Source organism: Patagioenas fasciata, chromosome Z (genome assembly GCF_037038585.1).
Source record: "Patagioenas fasciata isolate bPatFas1 chromosome Z, bPatFas1.hap1, whole genome shotgun sequence".
Classification (NCBI taxonomy): Eukaryota; Metazoa; Chordata; class Aves; order Columbiformes; family Columbidae; genus Patagioenas; species Patagioenas fasciata.
The window spans coordinates 68,893,549-68,920,389 of NC_092560.1; the positions used below are offsets into that span (position 1 = coordinate 68,893,549).

Sequence of the window (26,841 nt, forward strand, 5' to 3'; positions counted from 1 at the left end):
ACAAAGTTTGTTTAACTGCAAAAGCAGAATTATAATAGAAATAGAATGTGAATTTATACAGCACCTAGAAGGCTGTTGATAGTATTTTCTTGCGTAATATATATTAACTATACTTAACGGTCAGCTCAACTTTATTACAACTGTATACCTAATACATTTTCTTAGAGTGCAGCAAGAATTTCTTTTAAACCTATGTATGTGATAGCTGCTTAACAAGTTATAAAATTTCATATTCATTTACCCCGTATTGTATATAAAACTTATAAAGCATATAACTGAGTTTGAAGAAAAATCTCGAGCTCTTAACTAGAAATTAATAAACATACAACTTTTCGTATTATCTGCATTCAAAGACTCATGCTGTTGTAGCAGATATTTTTTAGATACCTCCTTCCTTCAGTTACATTTACAGATTGTGCATGGATTTTTTTTTTGTATGACTGATTATGGTTTTGGGGGTTTGTATTTTTGTACTGAGGAATGTCACTTAAAAATTATAGAAGTCCTTTATAATTTTAAATGATGTCATTCCGTATCTTTATCAGCATGTTTATTGGCATGTTCTGCTAATACCAAATGGAGAAACTGATTTTTTAAAATTTCTTCACTCAAAATTTATAGAGATCTACTGAAAACTCCTTATCAAAGGTCCCCTTCTCTCTCAGAGGAGGACAACTTATGGATTTCAATATGCAGTGATGGTGAGGTCTCAGTGTACTTCTAAGCATACGAATTACCACTTGTGAATAGAGCTGAATATTTCACATATAAGGATGTTACGATGGGCGTAAGTTGCTTTTGTTCACCTTTTTTCTTGATCTGTGCATAATTGAAGCTTGGATTGCACAAAAAGCAGTACTTCAGAGCAGCATAAAGGGAAGCCCAAGATTTCACCACAAGATACTTTACTGATCACAGTCAAAATTTACTCTATAACTTACTATAGTTCCACATATATCTAACCATTCTGAAAATCTGTAAGCCTAGAAATTAAATACTTTTTCAATTTAGGTGAAAAGAGGAGTCAGTGTAACTGTGTAACTCAGTGATGTTTTTAGATTGGCTCATTTGAAAAGGCAAATAGCCCATGATTCCACCACAACCAGCTTATGCACCCCCTCTGAAAGACAATAGCCAAGTCTGGGTTGATGCATGTAAGACTTCATCTTGTCACTCTTACATGAAGAGTCATCATCACATGGAATGAATATACTCTAAAAGTTCTTGCTGGTGGTTGCAGGAAGGTGGGTTACCCTCTCTTGCCCACCTCCAAACCCGTGTTAAAGTTGTTTTTTTAAAAAGTTGGTAAGTGATGTTCTGCTGTTTTCTCACACCAGAATCATTTAGAAATATTTTCAGTCCTCTTATGCCTTATGCTCTAAGAGGACATTGGAGAGACAGATGACTCTGTAAAAGTCTGGTATCATCAGAGAGATGAGTTTTAAAAAGCTCACTTTAGTGGCAGATTTTCACTGTACTGGTGCATGCTTTTCCCCTAATGACTTGCTGAAGAATGCCTTGACATATTAAGACTAATAAAAGCAGTTTTAGACTCTGAGTGAACTAGTTTTGGTTGCTGTGCACTTGATGAAAGTTTTCATTTTGAACTTCTGTTCACTTGGATTAGGAAAGATTTCCATCTTTATATGGCTGCATACAGTGTTGCTTGCTGTTTCTAGTCCTTAGCATCTGTGTTCTTGATTTGAAGATGCCAGAATTGGGGGAAGATACATGTTTAAGAGTTGTAGAATATATCTTTTAACTGTATAGCGGAATTTAAGAATTCATGGCTGTAAAAGAAGGTTTGTGTACAGTTTTTTCCCATTATTAGTTTGGAATGTTTTTATGAAAAATGTACAAAAATCATTTCGCTGTTTCCACTGAGGGTGCTTAGTAACACCAGCAGCGTTAGAACATGTACTTACTACGTAAATCATATATATCAACTATTGTTGAATATTTATGTGTATTAAAAGTTGCTTTTAAATTGAACAAATTTTAATAAATAGTCACTGACACAGTCTTCAGGCTGCTACATTTGTGCTCGGTTGACTAACAGTCTTTGAAGGATTTAGATGACAGTAGCAGAGATATTCTATATTAGTTAGGACCAAAGTAATTTCAAAAATAGATGAGAAAAAATTATTTACCTAATTTACCTTCAGTCATCAATTGAGGAACTTAGCTATGGCCACAGCTACTGTATAAGCAGTGTGCTTACATTCAGGATCTGTGTCTGTACAGTAGTGCCTTTATTGGAGATCCACCGGGTGAGGTTTTGTTGTTTGCAGTATGTTGTGCATGTTCTTGCTTACATTAGTCTGATCTGTGCGTGGACTGGATTGAGTGGCATTTCTTCTTATTTTGCGTGAAAAGAGAAGTCCTCGTGGAGGCTGAATAAGTCATTTGATGCCATGAATTTTGTTTCTGAGTCCCACCCCCCCCCCCAAAAAAAAAAAAAGTGCTTTTGAATTTAAACAAAGAACTCTGAAGGTAACTGGTTATAAATAAACCTCTTTGCCTCTTAACAGACTAAGAACTGTATGAGATTTTTCTCTCTTTTTAAGGCCAAAAGGTGAAGCTTGAGGAAAACAAAACACAGAAAAGTTGTATTTTAGCAATGATTTTGGTTAGGTGAACTGTAATTTTCTCAAACTAAGGAATATGGGTTTTTGCAGGTTAAAACATGTGTAAAATTAAATATAAGCTGGGAAAAATGGTCCACCAGTATCATGTATAGGAGATATATTCCAGTACACACACATATTCTATACCCACACAAAGGAAGTGCTAATATAGATGTATATGTGCAGCAGGTTCAGTGCTGATTTTTGGAGTTATTTGGGGGGTTTTGGTTTTTATTTTCCTTGCAAGTTTTTAGAGACAAAAGTACTATCCTATCAATGTTGAAATTCAGGAGTAACTTTTGGAACTCATTTTCTAATGTCTTAAATTGACTGAAACAAATACTGGTTTAAAGATATAAGCATTAATATGCTAATTTTCAATTAGCCTCATTGACATATTAATCATTTAGGCAAGTGTAGAGCCTAAAAGCTGATGACAATGCAAAAAGAAGGGAGTTAGGGTGTATTAGAAATTGAAGGACTTTGGGCAGATGTGGCTTTTAGAAGGTGTTTAGTAGTTGAATGTGCCTTTGGTCAAAAGTTATTTTAAGTATTTTCCAGAATTTGACATATTGTCTCCTAGTGTCTGTATGTCTAGATAAATTAACCCAAATTGAGTCATGGTATCCAGTTGCTTTTCAAGACTGCAGAAAACATGAGCGAGCGAGTTAGCTTGCTTTTCCCTGCCCTCTCTCAGAGGGATCCTGTCCTCAGTTTGGCAATCCATATTCATGTGACTTAAGTATGCTCTAATGTTGGGATTTGCCACAGCCTCTTGAAGTAATGCAGAGTAGGATGTTAACATTCTTTCTGCAATTATTTGCTTGCTTTTTATGATAACTTTTTATGAATTATTAATTCTTCATTTTTATAAGAGCTGTGTAAGGAAGATGTTGCCTTGTGACTGTGAGTAATATTTAACTGGTAATGGAGCAAAAGATCACAAATATGCTGTTTCCTGCCAGTAGTTGTCTTTCCTTTGTTTGCCTGGTTTTCCATCTTTCTCCTAATAGTATAGAATTATAGTTAAGTTGCTCTTACAGCTTCATTTGAAAGATCATGTAAATGTGTCTGGGCTACATGAAAGCCCTTCTCCTCTTAGCTGTTGCGGAGTTACTGGGGCATAGCCTTACAGTGAGTGTAAGAGAGGATATAGCTCTCACAGCTCAGTAGGTATTTCTTGGATTATATCATGGATATTGCCAATAGGAGGGCAGTAGAAGGGCTGCTTAGATTAAATGATTCAGTCCACTGCTTTAACAGAATGTAATTTAGAGGAATAGATCTATAATTATCATCGTTCTTCAAAGCAAATATATTTTCCAATAATATATGTTTTATCCAAACATATATACATTTCTGAATAAAAATCAAAAATTAATCTATGTTTATTATTACAGCATTATTAAGCTAAGGAACAAATACAAAAGAAAAAAGAAAACAGGCATTATCTTTTGCTTAATAATAATAATAATACTTCATACAGGAAAGTCTGTCCAGCTCTGTTTTCTGTGGTAAGTTTAATAAACCCTGTAGTGTTTTTTATTTTAAATAATTATGGAAAATAGTATTTCATATTAATTTAAGCTTAGTTATTAAGGACTAATTCAGCTGGAAAAAAGAAGCATGGTCCTGTACAGAGGATTTGGTAGTTTGTAACTAGTCAGCCATACTGTGATAAAGCAAGCCTAAACTACTGTCAGTGATCTTACACTTTTCCTTTCACATGGTTAATGAATGGGGGACTTTTAAGGTGAAATCCTAATGTTGCCTTTCTTGTTCTTATATAAGAAGTAGTTTAAAAATATTTGCAGCTTCTTTTACGGTGATGGATCATCTTTCAACGTGTATAACTAGTGTGGAAGCCAGTCTGACTCGTACCAATACAGTGTTCCCATATGATATATGATATCACTGTGGAGTCCCTGTGCTGACTTTTAATTCATGGTGGCTTTCAGTCAAATGGGGTGGGAGGGCAGTCTATTTATATTTTTTTTAAATTTCTGTCATTCTAAACAGCTGTGTAAGAAGAAGTTTTGCAAGTTTAATCTTAATGATGTTCACCCAAAAAAAAAACCAGACATGCTATGTCGTAAAATAACTATTAGTGACTAGTTTGTATCCTATAAATCTAACTTGAGTTGATAATATGGTCCATTACCGGCTAACTGCACAGAGTATTTTTCATTTTACACTCTTCAGTTACTTTTTAGTGAAGTGTTAAAAAATATGAAGCTTTTCTCCTCTCTAAAATTGCACACTGTCTGTCTGTTATTAGGGAGATAACAGCTCTTATAAATGTTTCAGTAAGCGTTAAGTAGACAGTTATGTGCACTCTCATTCCACGCTTATTTGCTTACTGTAATAAACTGATAAAATATGTGTGGTTTGTCTCTGTGTATCTGCAGGCATCATGAGTCACATAGATTTCCTTTAGAAATAATGTTGTGTCTGCAGAATTGATTGCTTATTTTCATAAACCATCCAAAGGTACACAAACGACTTCTATTATTTAAACATATGCTATGTAAGATTTGTAGGGGATTATCTCCTGGTTACTAGATGCTTCTTGTTCTGTTAACTCTGTGGAGGATTATTTTAACCCCAGAGTGATTGCAGGTATCTTCTCTGTGGGTTTCTTTAAGTATTGCAGTTGTATGCGTTAAAAGTTTTAGAATTAAAACAGAAAATTCCGTTCACCAGACTGATGGAACTGTTAAATAGACTGCATAACAGTCACATCAACCTTTGCTGCCTCAAACCCTTGCTAGCAAGTAGAGGTCTTGAGAATTCCGATTTTCCAGAACTAAACTCCTTTGTTCAGCATATATACATTTTATTTATTTCTAGTACTGCCATGTTAAATGCAACTGAAAATTAATGTTATATGAGAAGGAAGATCGTTTAAACATAATGTCATTATTCTGACTGTCCTTTAAGTGTCTGTTACTCTATATAGTGTGATATTGAAAATAAAAGTGAATTGGCTCATGAATAAAATTATGACTGAAACATGAGCAGTAATGCTGGAGGGGACATAGGTTTCAGTAAAATTTGAGTCAGTGTTACTATTTAAGGATAATGAGGGATTTTTGCTGTATATATATGGATATGTATCTACATGTTGGACTTCGGATTACTAACTTTTAATGTTTTAATTCCTGTTAATAGGTAGTATTAATACAGGTAGCTGTATGTAACACAGAGAAGCTAGTGTACTTCAAAATACTTGTTTTGACATGAATAAAACATGTTCCCTAAGCTTGTCAATGAAAAATGGGTGAACCGTTTAATGAAATAACTTCTCTATTATGCATGTCCAGCTCAAATTGAATTAGATGTTAAAATTAAAAGACTAAGCATAAACTTAAGATTTAAATTACATCTTAAAACTTAGGTTTTATTTGTTATTAAAGCAATGGTTTAAGTAACAGGTGCTTGTGTGAGTCTGCTAATAACCTCTTACTGCTATTGTATCTTTCTGTGTACCAATAAGGTATTTATTATTTAAAGTGCCCCCTTCTGTGTTTCCTGACAACTGAGTTGTTTTTTGAGAGTTTGATTTTATTGATGATTTCTAGAAAAATATGCATAGTATTAATCTATTAGAGTTTGGTTTTTTGATTCAAAGATGTTTTGAATTTTGAGGAACTGTGAAGGTCTATAAAATTGGTACTTTCTCCTTTAATTTTTCATTAGCCAGAAATCTAGTCACTTGATGTCACAGGAGTATTTTTTTTAAAATATAATTTAAAGATAAACTGCATAAAAGTAACCATAATCCTATCATGTATTTATGCATGTAAAATGGCACTGGAGTAAAAAAATACCTGGCCATTAGGAGTTATGTAAGATATCACTAGACTGCCTTATTGGACAAAAATACAAGATATTTTCATGCTTGTCCGAGATCAGTAATTGGACTGGAAGAGTTGAGTCTGTTTAAAAATATGTTGCCTGTATTCTTCAAGTGGTATTGATACTACTACTTGAAGAGGGGCAGAAATTTAAATATTTGGCTATGTGTTCTGTTGTAAACAGCTGTATTTACTTATGATTGTATAGGAAAACTGAAAATGTTGTTCCCAATAATATAGCATTATCTTTTAGGCAGAAAAATATCTGAACTTCACTTACTTACTTTGAAAGTACTCAGAAATTGTACAGACATGAGGTTGTGGAGCTTCCTCATTTCAGTTGCATTCTGAAACTGCCTTAAGTCTTTGCACTGAAGATGGTTACTGGCGGATGGTTAATTTGTTTCTAAAAAACTGATACCAGAGTTTTTGTGTATTAAGAGAAAGAAACACTAGGTGGAAAGTTGAAAGTAAAATCTGAGGTGGAAGTTTATGCAGAGGTGTTTGCTCAGTCACATCCCGGATCTGTTGTTCTAATTCCAGTCACATAGTGGTTGAGTTTTGAGGGGATGGGAAGCCTTTCTGCCTTTTTTCCTTCGTAATTTGCCCTTCATTCAGTATGATATGTGTGAAAGTTAATGCACCTTCCAAAGCCACCTCTGAACAGACACTCAGTTCTTATGTAGTTTTCTTCAGCTTTCATCAATGTCGTGCTTACACTTGTAAAAGTTTAGTAGTTGATCTTTACAGATACTCATTTAAGGTGATAGATATCACTGGCCTGGGCTTTCCAGTTCAGAAGCTGGTGCTCAGAGAAGAAGATCGAGTGTTTTTATGTCCTGGCTAACTTCTGAAGTTTTTCAACAAGATTCTTACAGCCTTATGTTTTCCATATACTCTCCCATTAGTATAACACTTGGGTTTAAATCTCAGTTCTTGCCAGTTTCTCATATTACTGAAATTGTTCACTAAGTCTCAAGGTCAGCCCCTCCATGTTAAATGTGACGGTCAGGAAAATGTAGCAACCTGTAAGAGTTTTGTAGGGAAGGCAAGATAAAAGCCCATTCTCCTTGCTTAGCCGCTTGGAGTCTTTAACAGCCTGCTGTTTGCAGTTGTCACTTTCATTTAGGGGCTACGGGTAGAGCAAGACAAGACAGACACTCGCCAGTTGAAACAGATAAACAGATATATCTAACAGATATACTATGAAGTTCAGTAGCTCATAGTGCATTGACCAGACAGATAGGCTTTTCATGCTGATCATTTGGCTTTCTCAGCCTCCAAGTTCTGTTTGTGTAGTGCTACTTTTCATGTAATTTCTAACCATTCCTTAAAACCTTTTTAAAGAATTCAGATTCACTTTCCTGCAGTTTTCTGCATATTTCTTACTTTTGCACTTTTGATCTCATGATTATGGATTTCCTTATCAGTAGAATCTTCTGGGAATTTGTTTGTACACTGAATGTCTTCTATTCATGCTACTTTTTTCAGCACAGAATGGACTGAAACATCCTTGGGATTTCTCTTACTGCTTGTGGCAGTGTGACTGTTAAAAAAAGTGGCAACATCCTTCTGCTCCATATAGCTGTACTTTTAGTACTTGACTGATAAAATTGTTAGGCAACATTTTTTTGTGATTTTAACACGAGAAAGAGAAGTCAATCTCTCACTATACTTTCTCAGTGCACAGTGGGCTTTGGGGCACCCTTGAGTTCTGATGCAATGAATAGAAAGAGACTTCTCGTTGGGGCAACATAATTATTTTAACTGTAACTCTTAAAAAATCCTCTGATAATTTAATGGATAACTGCAGGGTTAAAATATTGAAAACAGTTCTATAATGGAAAGTAAGGCAAATACAACGAAGTTAAAGCTACTGTTTCTCAGCACCAGGCTCTGTTATCTGTTGTCTGATATCTGTTACTGCAATTTTTTTATGGATTTGAATGTGTCCTTACATGTTTCTTGTTCACTGAAATTCCAGCTATAAAGCTGGTGTTCTAGCTGAGTGAAAAGTGCAATATTTAGTTGTTATTTTATCTGTTCTTCACTTACAACATTCACAGACTGTTGTTTTGTACTTAACAGGTCACTACCCAAGTGTCTGTGCCAACAAAAACACATGAACTGCTTCATCGAATGAGTGGAAAAGGATTAGCAGCTCATTATCACTTCTCAAGACAACCAGGCATTTTTGGTGATCGTATGGTGTCTGTGCAAGTGACAGTAACAAATACAACTGATCAGAAGATAGAGAATATTCACATCAAGGAGAAGAAATTGCCTCCAGGCATGAGGATGCATGAGTTTAATCCAATAGGTAATTTTATCCTATCTTGAAAAATATGGAATCTTAATCTCTTGCAAAATTTCAAATATAGGAGAGTGGTTTTGCGTAGTCATGCATATACTAATATACATATGTATGTATACAGGCGTATGCATGTGTACGTATGCATACACACCCACTCGTGCAACTATCTTTTCTTAGGTAATCTCTTTTTAACAAAAATTTAATTCCGCTTTCCCCTACCTGTATTTGACTTTGAAAGTAACTCCTTAGATCAGAAACTCCATACCTGAAAGCAACCTGCAATTCTAGTTGATATAATAAAATTTTTCTCTCTCCCCACAAGCCTTGACTCTCTTACAACCTAGTCCCAAAATGTCTATAACAGGCTGCTATTAAGAATGAAGTTTTGATCTAGATATTTACAAATATTGTCTTTCCAAGTTTTAAAAAACATTTGTAGATGTGTTATTTATTTTGGTGGCTCAAAGCACTCTCATTTTCTCCCTTGTGAGCTTTTGGCAGTGGAGTGGAAGTGTATGTTTTAGTCTAATTTGTATCTACCATACTTTCACTAAGCACAGCTTCTTAGACTGGGTAGAAAGTGATGCTGTAATCAGCCAGAACATAAATAATTTTACTTCCTACCCTCTGATCGGGATTTTTTTTTCTAAATTTCTGTTAGCAGAAAAGCGTAGAAAACCTGAGAAAGAACACAGATCACAGCAACTTTCATTTGGGGGTAGTACCTGTGCATACAACCTGCTTTTCTCAGCAGTTTTTTGTTTTCATACATTGCGGTGTAGACAGAAGGAACAAGAGTTGAAATTTTAAAGCAGTTTGCATTTTGTAATGGTGCATACTTGATCAAGACAGTTATTAGGAAAGATAATAATTTTTGTGTTAAGTGAACTGTTTGGTAAGAAGTCCAGCACAGAGTTTGGATTTCAAGTTAGTTTGGACCATCAGCATAATTTTGTATCACTTCCTTCAAACATTTAAAGAGATGAAGTCACAAAGGCTTACAAGTAGAAAACTACCAGTATTATAAATCAGATCAGGAGATAGTGTACTCACAGAGTAACAGTCAGTGAACAGTAGCATTCAGTTCTGTCACATAAAAACTATGAAAAAATCTGGAATGAATAAGTTAGCCAGTTCTGGTTTCTTGAGGCCCATGAGACAATCCTATGCTTTAAAGTATTTATTTCCCCAAGAAAGACATTGTCATATCTGTCCTGTGAAGCTGTTAGTTTCTTCTGCAGAAAATAAGCTATGTATCATCTGTATATTCTTCCAACAATCTTGCTTTTCTTGCTTGGATGCAAATTTTCTGTATTCTTGGTCATGTAATCTATCACTTTATATGCCTTGTTGTTCTTATTATCTTTTGTGTTTCCAGCATTTGGAAAACACATCCTATAATTTGCCCGGCAGAACCAACAGAATTGTCAGTGTAGACAGGTATTCCTACTGGGTGTAAGTCTAGTTTTGCCTGCATCACTGCAATTACTGTTAGCAATTGTCCTGATTTTGCTGGCAGAAATGGGCCAAAGTATTTCACCTAAGTCCTTGTGCACAGTATTTTCTTGTTGACTGGGTGCCTCTGAAACCCCGTTTGAAAACATAAAGCGTGAAGACTTTGGTAAAGTTTAGTTTAAAGTTGAGCTGGAGCCTGTACTCTTTCGATGCTTTACACAGAATTCATTAAATACTTCATTTTCTATTCATTCCCTAGCGTTAGTTTAGTCTTTACCTAACTGCATCACCTCTATGTTTTCCATATTTGGTAGAAATTTTGTTTTCTTTTGACATGGAGCAGCTGCCTACTCTTCAATTCCTGAAGAACATCAGGTACATTCATCGACAAACTAGAAATTAGACATTTTTCTGCCTGCCCAATCATTTTTATTTGCATTCCTCTCCTTTAAGTTCTAGGTTTTCGTTCTTGTAATCTTGAGAAGTCAAACTCTGCTCCAATGCTTATTTATAATACCGCTACTTATGTAAAGAAAGAGCTTTTCTTCCTCCCAAAACAAAACCTTCTGTCTATAACATTGGGGAAACAGTATAGTGATATAGCCAAGAAACTAAGAATGTCTCCTGATACCTTAGTTTGAGAAGTGCATCAGTCTCCACTACTTGTAAAGCACAAAATTATCTGCCACTTTAGGTTCATAATCCTTTTGTTCTCTTCCATAACTAAAGCAAGTGGAATATCGAGAAATAAGTAAACAATACTTTATATTTTAAATTTTGCTCTTTTTCCATTACTGTGTGTAGTGAGGTAAATTTTATCAATATTTGTTGTGTTTTACTATTGATTAACTAAATTTGCAAACTGGTATTATTAAAAATGAAATCTCAGTGCTGGATCTGTACACAAATAAAAGGATGTAGCTTCAATATTTTTTTCTGTAAATAATTTTTCTAGCTTTTCTGATACAAATCTTTATTTTGTTGGCAGTGGGGCTTTAAGATTGAAATGGCAACAATTCATTTGCACTAACTGTGGGCAGGGGGAATCCAAGACACTTAAACCTGCAAGTGTAACATTTGGGAGATGCCTGCTTGAAGTAAAGCTACAAGTATTGGCTCTTATTATGGAGCTTTTCTTTTTAATGTAGGTTTTCTAATTATGTGAAGTTTGACCTTCTGTTGTTTTGCATGTGTACTTCACTTGTTCAAAATGTTTTCATGCAGAGTACCTTGAGCCTGCAGGATCCATCACCGTTTCAATGGGTATTGACTTCTGTGATTCTACTCAGATGGCCAGTTTCCAGTTATGGTGAGTTCTTGGGGAAGGAGAGTAATTTTTTGCTCTTGGAAGGCAAAAGTACTGTATTGGAAGTTTACCTGGCAGTACCAGACTTGCTGTATTAAATACTTAAAGAATGCAACAACTGTTCACAACAGAATGTATATACAAAATATTTATAGAGAGAAAAGACACAATTAGTGTTCGGGTTTACTGTTACAAGGACTATCAGTTTTCTTTGGTCTTCCAGATTTTTTTACCACTTGCTTCTAAAAACACGGTTTTGATTGTAAGCTCGGATCTGGGCTTGAAATTGTATATGTAAATTCAGAAACACTTGGAGCAATTGTTTTTGGGAGATCCTGTTTTCACTTGGTGTGAACGATACCAAGCAGAAGCATTAACTCCTCTTCTGATTTAGAATTACTTCTCTGTTCTAGAGCTTTGCTTTTATTTTTCCCCCTCTTCTTGGGAGTCTTCTTAATAACACCACCTTGAAGGAAGCAGTAAGGTCTGACTAGTCTGCGGGAGCATTTTGAGTGTGGTTTAACTCGTAAGAAATTGCAAATTAAAAAAACCACATAGTGTGAGGAACTTGACTACCTCAAGTGTTTATTACGGCTGTTCATGATCTATATAACATGACTGCATGAAACCAACCCCAACATTTTCTGGCCAAAGAAACTTATTCCTCATGCCATGAGTTCTTTTAAATGATTAGAGGGTGAATGAGAAAAAATAACTGTCTGGCCAACTAGATTTTATCTTACATACTTGACTTCTTACGTTCATTGTTGGTGCATTTGATATCCCCTCTTTGTATGAGTTCCTGTTACATTATAGGCTACCAGGGAACCTTTTCAGCCAGTAAGAACTCTGTTAAAACCAGCTTTTAAAACCAGAGAAAGTATAGTAGCAGTGTCCAAACATTAGGAATGAATGGGTGGGAGAAATCTAGACACTTTCTTTTAAGAGGTATTCAAGTTTATATAGTCTTTGAAACTATGCAAAGTCACTAAATAGGTCTGCACGATTCTTTATAGATATATATATATCTTCTGAAAAAATGTTTTTTGACGTATTTTGTTGAAAAAAGCAGTACTTTCTATATTCTGCAGACAAAAAAGATAATGAATAGATATTGCCACATTCCAGTTTAGAGGAAGCCATTTGAGAAAGTTCTGTACCTCTTTTCTTGAATACGGTAGAAATTTTAGTGTACTACTGCTAAGCACAACTTACAGGTTATTAAAGATAGTGGAAAAATCTTAACAATAGAGATGGACCCAAGTGATTGCAAAAGAACCACCAGTAAAAGAAGATTTCTTATTCTAGAAGCAAGGAAGCTTTACTACTGAACTTTTTTTTTTCCCACCCTCAAGCCTTTTCCTGTACAATGGATGCTCATATGTGGTCATTTTAAATATATGAGTGCCTTCAGCAAGTTGTCTGCAGCACATAGTTCATGCACATCACGTTATTGTAGCTGGTCTGTGTGCTGTTTGTTGCAATTTGGAAACAGCTTTGGACTGTTGCTGGATGCTAGGTTTGTTTGGGAAGTGAATTTCCCTTCTAGGCAACGCAATTTTTTAATTGCTTCAAAATGATAGGCTCTTTCCCTAAATATATATATATATATCTATATTTATGTATTTGTTGTTTAGTTTGTTTTATCAAATATACTCAGTTTATCAAGCAGGCACGCTCTTCTTTAAACAGAGCAGATATTTTTCTTTCAATAATATATTTTCAGTATACTAATGATTTGATTCCAAACGTATACCATTTATTGCTAAGAATCTTAGCAGTGATGAGGATAAGCAATGTAGCATAACACATCGATTTTATGCAGATCATCACCTTTATGTTTTGGGAGGTCTACTGTATTAGTGATATATAAAAACTGATTACTTTCTCCAACATTGCCTAGTAATTGTTTATTATTTTCCTATTAGACAAACAAGACAGATCAATATTCCTGAACACCTACCAGACCATGAGTAACATCACTGTAAATAGATTTGCTTCAGACCTCAGTGGTGTATTCATTTTAATGATTCGGACAATGTGAGTCCAATGACAAATCTCAAGCTAAGTTTAAAATTAAATTAAGAATAGGAATTGCTTACTTTGTTTCTTTGTTAATTGATAGGGCCTTATCTCTTCGACACTAGTTTTTACAAAATAGTATAAAACTAGGTAAAATATTCTCTGCATTAAAATTGCTATTTTACTGTTAAAACCTGTATTGTTCAAAATACTACTGGTGTTCAGTACCAGTGAAGAAATTGTGCAGTGTGATGTTTTGGGGGTGATATCTCAGACAACTCAGCTGCAGCCTTTTTAACTTGTCATACTTCTTAAAAAGCTTTTATCCAAAAGGAAGAATGACTTGTAGAAGTTTGTCAAAATGTGCTTGAAACACACTGCACCCAAAAGTGTCGATATTCTTGTATTTCCTGCTAACATATCTTTATTAAAGACACTGTCAGTTATTTTGCATTTTTGTTAGAAGCATGTTCAGCAGTAAAGTGTTCCTGATCATATTCATTTTCTTTACGTTGTTCTAAGAGGACCACTTTGTCTTGCATCAAATGTAATTGATCCTGAAGGAGTGTAATCACAATTACTCACTTTCTTAATTGGCCTGCCCAAAATCAGAAAATGGAAACCGATCGGCAGTGTTTAAATCAATAGCTTTGTAGTAAAGCTTGTGGGGGTAGGGAGATAGTGGTAATGGGTAGATCAATTGGTCTTAGATGCCAATCATGGACTGTGTGTTTTGCATAGCAAACACTACCTTTCTGCTTAGGGATGTGCTGTTGTACTGGTGGTTCAATAAATACAAACTGTATAAAGAAAAAAAAACGCAACATGAGTAATAAAATAGTTAAATCACTTTCTTAATTTGTTATACAAATCAAGGACAATGAAGGAGAAACTGCATTATGGAGAGAGTTTCAAAGGGCTGAACGTTGAAAGACCTCTGTCATAAATACTATTTTTATTAGGCAAAGCTTACCAAGATCACACATCTAATTAAAAAGAGGTGAAATGCCTTAACTTGAAAACTGTGTCTAACGTGTTTATTTAGAATGTGTATTAGGATGCTCACTCTGTGTACTTGTGAGGAGAACATCTCTTCGCTTCTCTTCTTGTGACATCTCCTTGCAGAGGCCCTCTACTTCAGCCACACTGGTGTTCTGCACATTAATGCCTCTCAAGCAGAAAGTTAAAGATGAATAAATGGAACTTAGTCTTTTAAAAGATTTTTCTGAGCATTACTCTTCCCTTTTGGGTTACTTTGTTCAGATTCTGCAAGCAGGATATACCCAACTTAGAAGTATAAAGCAATTTGGTTTTGGCTAACTCACATGCAAGGTAGTCTGTTATGTTGTTGAATCACAGTTAAGCATTAGTATATTCACCATCCCAGTAAGAGACCTCAGTCTTTGCTGAGCAGGTGGGCACCAGCGAGCAGAGAAAAGGTTGGAACACATCCTTGATGTTACCGACTGACTACAATACTCTACTGACTGTGGAATTTTTTTTTTCTTTCCTTGTCAGATTTTATATATTTCCACATCGATGTGTTTTATCTTGAGTTCTTGAGCTCGTAGTAATCACCATCTCAACAATCCTACCACTATCTCATACTTTATTATCTTACATGTCTTTACTTTTCAGATGTTCTTAGGTGTTTCTTTCAGCTTACGAGTTCCCTTTGATGTCTGAACAAAGATTTGGGAGCTTTGCTGTGTCAGAATTTGGCCTTGGATCTTTGGAATGAAGACATTTGAATCCCTAGAGAGGAAAGGCGAGGAAGATTACAGAGGCAGATTGCTACAGCGTATGCATACCCCTATCCTGTTTTGTGTGCATGTATTAAGCATTTCAGATTCCTTTCTGCGTTTGTAAAATCCAGTAGGCAAATCTCCGGTTTCTTGTAGGTATCTGGTGAGTGAGTAAAGGTGAAGTGACGATGTCCTCTTTGCAATGCTGAGAGCTGGAGAAGGAAGCTCGTCTTTACCTCTTCTTCCTTATTCTTTTCATCTCTCTTTCCAAATTCTCTTAGCTGTTCCCAAAGACCTGAAAGAACCACAGTTTTGAAGGTAAAATGAATTTAATGGAGAACCTATTTTCTTCTCCTGATTCTTTTGAAAATTATCCAGAATGTTGTTTACCTCTCTTTGAAACAACTTAGCATAGGGAATGTGTCCATGCCATGCATCTCTTCCCCTAGTTTTCTAAAGTTTTAAGTGCGAAGAGTATAGAATCATAGAATCGTTGTGGTTGGAAAAGACTTTTAAGATCATAGAGTCCAACCACTAACCTAACAGTGTCAACCTAACCATGTCCCTGAGAACCTCACCTACGTGTCTTTTAAACACCTCCAGGGATGGTGATTGAACCACTTCCCTGGGCAGCCTGCTCCAATGCCTGACAAACCTTTACGTGCAGTTTTTTCTAATACCCAGTCTAAACCTCAGAGTTCCCAATAAAAAGGAGAAATGGAATGAAAGCAACAACTTCTATGCCTCCCATTCTTGCTCAGAATAATGAGATCATGGTAACATAGTGTGACAGACATTTTTACAAGAATGGGCTGATTACCTTATACTGGCATTTCGTATGTCCCAGTGTTATTAGAAGAGCTGAGACCCTATACATACTCTTCTGCTGTTGTTATGCTGATAGAAATGAAAGCTGTCTGTTCACATTGTCTGCCCTGGACTGTGCAATGAGAGCATTTTGCTTATTACTCCAGAAGAGGCTGATGTAGCAGTAAGAATCTAGCGTTCTCTTAAATAAATTCTGTGAATGAGATTTCAAAACCTTATTCAGTCTGCTCTCTGCAGGTTCTGGCTTATTCTAAAAGCTTTTGCTCTAAATTTCGTTTTCCAAGGAAGAGATTTTTTTCAGCATGAAAGTCTCTTGCCTCAATCTGCACTGATGTAGGAATCTTCCTAAGCAGAACTTTTGTCTGCAAAGAGGAGTAAACGAAGAGCATCAATTGGGTAGCAGTCAGTATTTGTATTGAGTGCAAGCATGCATTCAGGTGTAGATGCTTGCACAAAAGCATCTGATTAAAATTAAGTAGGAGGGTATGTTATGGAATATATTAAAAGCGGATGTTAGAGATGCAGGACTGTCTTCACATCACTGTCACTTGCATTTTCACTTGTTTCTTGCTGTTTCCTTCCCTAGTGCTTTGTCAGCAGATCACCAAGTTGTTTACAGATGTTGACTATTAAGACAAGCAATCTGGTACACTTCTCTTTACCTCATTACTCTAAAATAGTCAGTTGGCCCAGTACCAGAAAGCAATTATGTTGAGATAGATAAGTGACCTGGAAAAAGCAAGGCTGGGCAGGAACAACTACTCTCATTTCTTCTATTGCCCTGCCCTTTTCTCTTATAAAAGCAGGATGTCATATTTTCCTTTCTTCAGCAAGAATATGAGCAAAGCCTCCTAAACTTCTACATTCCATGTTTTGCAGGAACTTAGTGTGTTGCTCTTCCTCTTCCATTCTTTTTTTTTATCATCTGTGAAGATTTTTCTTTTAATACAAGACAAAAATAGTGAGCTGGTTTGGAATAGATGTATTTTGGGTCAAACAGCTACTAGGAGTGAAACAAAAAAAGGATAGTATAAATAGCAACAAGAATATTCTCCAGCCTCTTATTAGAATAATGATTTTTTAAAACTTTGAAAATTAATACTTGAAAGATTGCCTTTGTGGAATATTATAAGAATTCATTCGCAGGTGTTCATGTTATTTGTATTAGTTTTAAAGAAGTTGTTGCCGTCATTGTCCTCAAGTCTTTTGTTATGGCAGAGAACTTCTTTCCCAGGAACCCTCTGGAGCCAGTCCTTTAAAAAAAACGAGGGAAGAGAGAAGCAATAAGGAGAATGGACACTGGTTTGAAATGACAAGTGTTAGCTGCTCCCACTGCAGCCATTGGAAGAAAAGTTAAAACTGTGCATCTTCTAAAGGGATGAATGTTAGTCTTGCAGTGTCATTAATCACGGAGATGGGAAGTCTCCTTATGTTCCTGTGGGAGCATTATAATCTCTCATTTGTTCATCTTAACTGGTTACACCAGAAGGTAAATTCTTGTGATCCTTGGAATCAAGAAAGTGGTTTGTGTCTTTTAAAAATACAATATGTACAGTTTAACATTTATTAAGGCAACAGCAAGGGTAATGATGTCTAACATTATTTGCCCCTAAGTTCATGATTAAATACAAGACAGATTTGCAGACTAGTGGCAAGGTACTGTTCTTGGACATCCCTATTTGTTTGATTCTTTTAGAGCTTCCTTCTGCAGACTTCTCATTAAGCATGTGTGTTTGCACTAATGATGTAACTTATCAATTGCACTCACTAACACCGGAAAATGCAATCTGCAGTTTTTGAAATCTAAAACCAGTTATGTTTTGTTGGCTTGAGAAATTTTGCGGTTTTTTTTTTCTAATAAGCTTCTTCAGCTTGGTTTTCCAAGAATGTTAGAGCAACACCACCTGAGAGATGCTTCAGTGCAACTTGAACCAATTGTCTGCCAGATTCTTAAACATTAATGTTCAAGCTTCAAACCAGTTCTGCAGTATTTTGTTTAAACATCATTTATACTAATTATAATATTCAATGTATAAATAAGTAAGTTAACAACACTATAATTTAGTTTACTAGGTATTGGGGGAAATTATGTAGTTGTAGTGCAAGACTCAATTTTGTTATTCAACTTATACATTAGATAACTGATAAAGTCCTCATCTTAGGAGATACTCAGAGCTGAAATGGACAAGGTCCTGAAAAATGTGAACTAAGGTGGCCCTGGGTTGAGCAGGAAGTAGAACTGGGTGATTACCAAGCACTCCTTACCTGAGTTGTTGTATGGTTCTATGGAATTATGAAATTACTTTTGTTAGATTAGATATTACAAGATCTGTAATATAAAGATCTAATAAAAAATATTTAAAGCAATAAACAAAAGCTGTATATTTAGCCTGCAAACTGTGTGATGAAGAGAAAGGATGATGATTTTCTCTGGCTAAAAAAATAGATTTACTGAAGTATGCTGAAATTAAAGTACTGCAAAGTAAACCAGGTGCTGACTAAAGTGAAATTAAGAACAGTGTGATTTTGAGGAGCAACTGGAAATCAGAATTTCTGATTACAGACTGTGAAGAGTTTATGGTTTATCAAATAGTATCTATTAGCTTTTTAATCACATGGGGAAGGGAAAATGGAATGTTTTTTAATAGCAGAGGTACCGAGTGGTCCTCTCAAGCAGTTACAGCCATATAAAACCCGAGCTATACTCCTGCTTTTATTCCTTGGTTTTGTGAAAAGGTTGTTATAAGCATTTCAAAGCCATATAGTCATTGATGTTTTAAGTTGAGTTTATGTACAAATGGCATATCCAATCAGTGTGGGACATGAGTCATTGTTCACAAAACTGTTGATCTGTTTTATGCTGAATTATGTAGTGAACATCTTGCTTAAATAGAAAAGATAACATTGGTTGAATGATTAGATGAACAGTACCAGTGAAGGTATTATTAAAAGTTTTGATCCTATAGTCTAAGTAGTGAATATAAACTGCAAAATCTTATGAGGCAGTTGATTAAAGACCCTTCCTTCAGCTTGTAAGCTGACAAAATTCTTGATCAGTTTTCAAAAGAAAAATTAAAGAAAAAATTATTACTTTCTTCTTTTACAGTGCACTTTATCAGGCCAACCAGCCAAACAATCCCTGCTCTTTTATCATGCTAATGACTTTAGAGGTGGATGGTATTTGAAGAAGTATAGGGAAAAAAAAAAAAGACATAATTTGTAATCTCACAAATTTTTTAAAGCAGCACTTCATAAATGATTCTGTGTGAAGGAAATAGTAGCCAGGTTTGAAGGGATTGTTTCATTGTACGTTTACTAAATAGTATTTTTCAACAAATTTAGCATTGATGCTGAATTTTACTTGAAAAGCCCATACATGAGATTACATCCATAAGCATAATTATAACATATCAGAAGTTAGAAAGTAAAAAAGTACTAGTTCATAAGCATTCACTTGTGAAATTGGGAAGTTATGGTAAGTATTAAAATTTGAGGAAATGGGACCATAAAATGCCTGTTTTCATGTGGCTTATCTTGCATCTTTAGGAGGGCGACATGTATGTTTTCTGTATTAGTGATCTAGTGCTGTGTTTTCCATCAGTCTGTCTTATTTCACAATTTTGAAATTTCAGAGTTCTAAAATATCAGTAATATGTTTGAGGTTGATTTAAATACCATGGATATTAGTTGATGAAATATATTTTCCTTTCTAATGGTTACATCATTATATTTAAGTAGAAAATCTGAGGCATTTTAGCAATCAATATGTATTGACTATTCAGTACATCAGGAAAAAAAAAAGTGTTCTTTTCTAAAAATTTCTCATGGCTTAAAGCATTAACAAAGAATCTGACTGGATGTACTGATCCTGGATTGCTAGCTAAATCCCTTATGGCATAGTTAGTCAATCAAACATAGCAGAGTGAATGTATCTTCAGTTTCTCTAGACTTGGTGTCCAAGATGATATATTTGGAAACTCAAGAGGATTTAATGGGTAGAGGAGGGCAAGTTCACTCTATGGTATTTATTTCTTCAGGAGAAATATATAGCATTTGATAGTAGTATGTTACTCCTGATAGTAATTCGTTTAACTCTCTGCCACTACGAAAACCTCCTTAAATGCAGCAATTTTCCAGTGTGCTTTTAAACCAACCGATATACTGTGTGTTTTTGTTTAAATATACAAAATGTTGAGGAATTGAAGTGACCAAAGATATTTCTTTTTTACTCCCGAATTTATTTTTAGGTGTGTTTGGGGTTTTTTTCAGACACTAATAATCCTTTTTGGCTGAAGTTATGCCTTCCCTAGGTTTAGCACTATTTTGGGGACAGCTGTTGCTGATGACGGAATTTGTGAGAAACTGTAAAATGTGTAATAATTTGTCCTTTGCAAGCATGTAGTTTGAGTATGATGCCTTATAGATTACCAAAAAAAAAAAAAAAAAAAGCATTAATATGAATAGAAGTTACTTTTTCAGAAATACAAGAGCATGCATACTATAGTAATTCTACATTTGTACTGTAGAAAATGCATCAGCTTTACTGATGTAAGAGATTAGCAGGCATTTGGATTGACAAGGTAGAAATCATGCAGGTAGTTCTAACACTGTTTATATATTCTGTGGTGAATTTGGAGCTGATATGTATATATTCATCTATGTTGAAGCACTTGATTGATTCTCTGTAGTTTCTCTTTTCCCAGCACAAAGGATGATCGTTTTGATGTTAACATTCAACCCCCTGTTGGAGAACTGCTTTTGCCTGTGACTATGTCTGAGAAAGACTTTAAAAAGGAGCAAGGTGAGAAATACTTCAGCAGCTTCAATAAATATATTTGGATGAAAAGAGGGCTGTGTGCCTTTCAATTTGCAAGCAGACAGCAAGTGCTTCCAGTGTAGCTGTTTGTGTTAGTCTGTGTAAGTATTCAGTCCGATACCAATGATTTAATTCAAAAAATACCTTTAAAATGATATGCAGTGGTATTCAACAGCTTTTCCGTGTGCCTTTGAAAGCACAAAGCCCACCCTTTCCCCCGAAACAGTCTTTTGGCCCAGAGAGTTTTGGCTTCCTACTAGCAGTAGGAAGCAGTCATCTTTCCTACTAGCATTAAAGCAGAAAGTTAGAACCCCAGCTCAAGGAAATAAACTAAAAATACATTGATATGGTGTCTGTCTTCACTAGTCTTTATTCTAAGGCTACTTTTAAATTAGGGTACCTGTTCCACAAATACTTTGAAGATGATTTAAATCTTTTTTCTTTCAAACACTTGTATTAAAAAAATATTATTGCTGAAATACTGTTTTAGAAAGGTGACATGTTTTATATACTTCTGTATTCTTCTAATGTTGCGTCTTTAAGGAATGTAAATTTCTGATGCTACCTCCAACACAAACCTTTTTAAGAGCTTTTAGTGACTTGAATACTTTATACAAAATAATTAGAGAAAATTGTACTTAGCTTTGACCACATTTTAAATGGAATAGTCTGTACTGCTACCGTTAATTTGGATATGATTCTTGGATATTTTAAAATAAAAATGATTACATTTTGAATGCATTCAAATGTAATAGTGTTTACTCATCATCTATGTAGATCTCTTCACATTGAGATGAGAATATACCCATGGGATCCTGTCTCATTGCTGTGTAAGGCTCAAAAACTCAGTATATCCATCAAGCAGTCAAGAACACCATTGAGTAATGCTATGTATTATTAATTACTGCTTTTGAGCATTTCTTGCTTTTGTATTTTTGAATGATTAAGAAAGTAGCTTAAATATTCCCTTGATCATTTTCAGTTAATCATATGGCTGCAGTGAAAAGTTAGGATTGTGCTTTGTTTTCTTAACCAATTGATACTTATTTGCTGTTCTTACCCTTTGCTGGCTAAAGCCTGCCTCTCTGCTTTATACCTGCTCAGCAAACCAAGGTGAGTGATTGAACGAGGCTGTGGCACATTTGTTTTAAACTGTTCCCTTCTAAAAAATGTAGCTGCGGTTGTAGTGAACGAAAGGCAGGTTACTATGCTTCGTTCCCCCCCCCCTTTTTATATTTGCTTGCTTTGTGATATTTTGATAGAGTTCTTGTATGTTTTACTGTGACTGAGGGCTTTTTTTCCTTCTGACTGGCCATACAGAACCACAAGCACATAGAAGAAGTGTACTTAGAGAATAGCTGTGGTCCTCTGTGGAGTTGTTGCCAAAATTCCTTTTTCTTCTGCCATTTTACTTCTATGGTTGTTGATTATTTGTCTGAATAAATCTGGCAGCTGTTTGCTATGTTTAATAGAGCAGAAAGGCTACTCTGAATAAAGCTATTTGAAAATTTGTTTATATGAAGTATTTGTAAATCTATGAAGGTCTCTTGGCATTTCTGTATCGCTCTCTCTGTCTTCCTAAATTCATTCTTTGATGTAGGACTTGATGCTGGCAAATTTACCACAGGTTTAAAAACCTTTTCTATTGCATCTTTTTTCTTATAGATATCAGCTGTTTCAGAATATTTGTGGTAATAGAGCTCTCAGTTCTAAATTTTACATAAGTATTTATTACAAAGATCTAGGAGCAGCTAGCGTTTGAGGAGAATTACTATGTGATCTTGCTAAATGGAAAATCCAAATTACAATAATAAATGCAGGGCAATTTAGAAGTGGGTATATATTATTCTATTTTGTGTTTAACTTAGATATGTCTGTATTCTCCAAATGAATCTGATTTATATAGCTAGTTTTTCACTTGTCATGCTTTTTCTTTTCCCTTTTTTTTCATTTTTGGACATAAGATGTTTCTAGTCGTGTACCTGGAGATGCCTTATTTTATTTGCAGCCAAAACAAATAGGTAAAAAATAGTGAAAGAGTAAGGAGAATATTAGAAATGCAGGATTATATTGGGGGAGAATGAGAATATGTATGGGGTTTAAGGATTTTTACATCTAAATTGCATGTGTAACCTAATAAGCATGCTAAAGAGGAAATAACCGGTATTATACTGCTATGTAGAAGACAATTCATTGCTACACATCTTTACTCAATTACACTCTGCTGTTTTGCATTGTCTGTTACATTTGTATATGTCCATTTTCTTCCTGATGGCATAAGGAGGGGGGAGCAGACAATTTATTGAATATTCATGGCCGTGAAGGTTATCTAGTGGTAGCGGCAGAACCTCGAAAGCTGGATTTATCCACATGCTGTGCATGATACACTCAGCCTTGCTAGGCTGAATTCCCTTCCCTCCTGAACCGGGGAATCCTCCAGTGAGGTAATTCCCCAGAGCAGCAGCTGAGTTAGCAGTTGATGTTATGATTGACAATTTGGAAGCAGTGGATAAAAATGAAATTGCCAAACTACTCTTTGCTTCTCTGGTTAAATATTTTTACTAATCTTCAGACCTCAGGATTTTATAGCCTGTTTACCTCACACCCCCATGAAAAGTCCAGTTTCTGCAGCAGGAATTCTGCATGAGTGAGACCTGTACTGTTGGCAAATCTGTATCCAAATTTGTTTTCAATAATCAGTAGCAAAAATCCACTTGCCTTAGTTCAGAATAGAACTAGACTGGTGGCTAACATACTTTGTTACCCACCACTGTAATTTTTCCAATTTCATTTGCTTGTATTATTAAAAACGCGTACAGTTATTTCATTGTATCAGTTAGTTAACCCAGATTAATTACTGCTCTGTGCTCTGATGAGGGTTTTCTTAGATTCTCATGTTTCAAGCAATATTGAAGGTGGCATGTGATTGTTATAGGCGGATATTAATCAGAATTATTACGAAGGTGTTTTTAAAATAGCCAGTTAAAACTGCTTTAAGTATAAACACTATTTCCATCCCTACTCCCCATGGACATGTTTTAAAATAATTTTGTCACTCTTTTTTTAAGTGTTTACCTGATTCACATTAAAAACAATAAGAACAACAACAAAAAAACCCTTGGTTAAGTAAACAAATTGTTTATCCAATTTTATTAAGATTTATATATCCAACTTGTCTTCCTAAGAAGCAAGATGCTAATTCTTTAAATGGTTGGACATTTACTATTTTCTGGCCCTTGACTACCACGAGCAATCATATTTGATGCCCCTTAATTAGAACACCCTTTTTTCTTTCCAGGTTCTTTTCCACCTCAGCAATCGAGACAATACATTTGCTTACCATGCTGCTCTCCTAAGTGTTCTTTTGCATGTAAATTAATCTTGATTCAGTTTACACTGTCATGCTGAGTGGTACAAATTGCCTATAACAATAAAACAGCATGAGTTAAAAATAAAGGGGGGTGAAAAGGCAGATTGAATGTGTGCCTTACTTGATAGGATGTTACTTTGCTTTATGCCAATACATTAGTCGACGATAATGAATCTTCTGTTCTGAAAAGCATGGTTTAGTTGATTTTTTTAATTTTACTTCAATGGAGCAGTACCTTGTCTTTTATAGAACAAGTTAGACAAACCATTAATGACAAGAGTGTTAAGGTTAAATATGAAGCAATGCATTCACTTCTCTGAGTGCTATCCATCTTTCCATTTACAGGAGCTTGACAAAAGTACTGGCTTTGTACAACATTTCCTTTAATTATATGCTGCGGGAAACAGGCTTTTAACATAAACATAGTTGCATTCATTTATTCAGCATTTGCTCTTCAATAGAGCTTAATGGAGAAGGTTTAAATCCTAAATGAGTACACACATCTCTCAGCAGTGTTATGTCAGTCCCTGTGCTCTGCTTAAAAGCAGTTTTAGTCTGTGTATGTAGTTTTTAAAGCTTTTGCCTAGTACTGAAGTTAAACAATTTAAAACAGAATGTTCTATTCCAAAGATAAAGCTGATCTTTATAGAAGTTGTGTGCTTATTTTTGTTCTCTCCAAGCGCAGATCATGTTCAAAAATATCCCATTATTCACTTATGAGTTGTTCAATTTTTACTTTGTTATTTCTTATTTTGTGACAGCAGCTAATGCACATTATAGTGCATTAAAATGTTAGATTTATTTTTTTAATTGCTCTATTAAGTATCTTTGTCCCATTTGCTCTGGGTTAGAACTGTATGTGCAGCCCTAAAATATTAGGCTTTTGAGACTCTTGCATTGTTTTCATTGTTAATGTTATTGTGGATTTCAGATGCTTCATGTTTCTGCCTAAAGTACTGTGCTCCATTGTTTGCGTTTTCAGCTTCTGAACATAGGGTAAAAATACACAATGTTAAGTTGTAGCTACTGTTGGGTTTTAATCAACACAAATGTCCAGCAAATCATTCTTCTAAACAATGGATGTTGATAGAAAAGTGGGGGTTTTGTTAAAATGTCCTTGAACATTTCCTTCATTACTTTTTTTTTCATATGTTGAGATACAATCTTGACCTGTTCCATTTTGTAGTGATATTCAAATTATTTTAGTCAAATAGTTTATTGTGGCATGGATGGATTCTAACTGAATTTTTGATCTGATGATTTTGTCTTCAAGAACTAAATTGGACCAATGACTGTCTGAATTTCAAGATTAGTTTTAGCAATTGGATACGAAATTATAATGAAATGCAGTGATTTTATGATTGAAATATTAGAAGATGTCTTTAGATGTAAGGTGGACTTTTCCAAATCAGTCTTAATTAATATCTCATTTCTGTGTTTACATTCTTCATGCTTCTTTTGAAGAAGAACCATCTTGGTTTCACAGTTGCATTAGTATCATACATGTCATTGTTCAGTTACTAGTAATTTGTTTCTGATAATAAGACATTGCAAGTTAAACTAGTGTAATTATGTAATTTCTTATAAAATGGTTTTCTTGATGAATGATTCAACTTCTAATGCAAATGTGGGGTTTTGTTTAGAAGTCTCTTATTTTGGTTTTGTGCTTAATAAATGCGCAAATCTTGAAGTATTCATAATGAAATATTTAATGTTTCAGGGATGCTGACAGGAATGAATGAGACATCTACTACAATAGCTGTTGCTCCACAGAACTCTACTCGACTTGTAATAATTGAGAGGATAGTGAAAGCAGCGAACCTGGGTGTAGTCCCTTCTGGTCACGATAACATACTCAGGTAAGATTACATGTCATTCATAGTGAAACCATGTTTTAATACAAATCCATTAGTTAAAAATTCATCAACATTTGATGATACTAGGAAAAATTTTGTTATCCGCACCTCTAGTGGATAAGGTACCTAATTATACTATAACATTGAATCTTAAACAGATATGAACTTGAGCCTCAGCTAACGACTTTACTGTAAACATTTAAGAGGGGTTGTCCTTTCCTGGTTTTGTTTTAAAGGGAAAAGGTAGCCTTTTAAGGCACAATACTTTCAAGAGCATCTATATGATTTTGACTTTTGCTTCTGTTTCCAAAAGTAAGTGGCCGTATTCAAGTTTATCATCTGTGAGGAGCAGCTTGGTTTTCCCTCATTCATTTTTGACCTATGATATCCAGCTAGCTAAACCTGGAACTCGAGCTTTTTGGTGTTTTTGTTTTCTTTGTTTTGTTTTGTTTTGTTTTGTTTTTTCAGTTGGATGAAAATCTTTTTAAATGCAGGTTGAACATTAAGTTGGACATTCCCTTGTCCTTCCTATATATATACAAGGCAAAAACAGTGATCAGCCAAGAAAGTCGTTGGCTCTGTTACTTGTAGATCAGTCCATTTCATCTAAAAGCTGTGGTACAGAATGTCAGTGGAACTGATATG

At 34.9% G+C, this 26,841-nt stretch overlaps 1 protein-coding gene across 3 annotated transcripts in view; it reads left to right on the plus strand.

Annotated features, from left to right (window-relative positions):
* The window catches only part of AP3B1 (adaptor related protein complex 3 subunit beta 1), a 152,543-nt gene that overhangs the window by 113,081 nt on the left and 12,621 nt on the right, over positions 1-26,841 (plus strand). The window contains exons 23-26 of one of the 3 annotated variants that reach the window (XM_065860934.2): positions 8,573-8,804; positions 11,478-11,562; positions 20,843-20,955; positions 26,061-26,199. In XM_065860934.2, coding sequence (XP_065717006.1) covers positions 8,573-8,804; positions 11,478-11,562; positions 20,843-20,955; positions 26,061-26,199 — 569 coding nt within the window. Of the gene's footprint in view, positions 1-8,572; positions 8,805-11,477; positions 11,563-15,219; positions 15,378-20,842; positions 20,956-26,060; positions 26,200-26,841 lie in introns of those variants that run through there. The other 2 variants (XM_065860935.2, XM_071802570.1) reach the window with 2 other exon arrangements.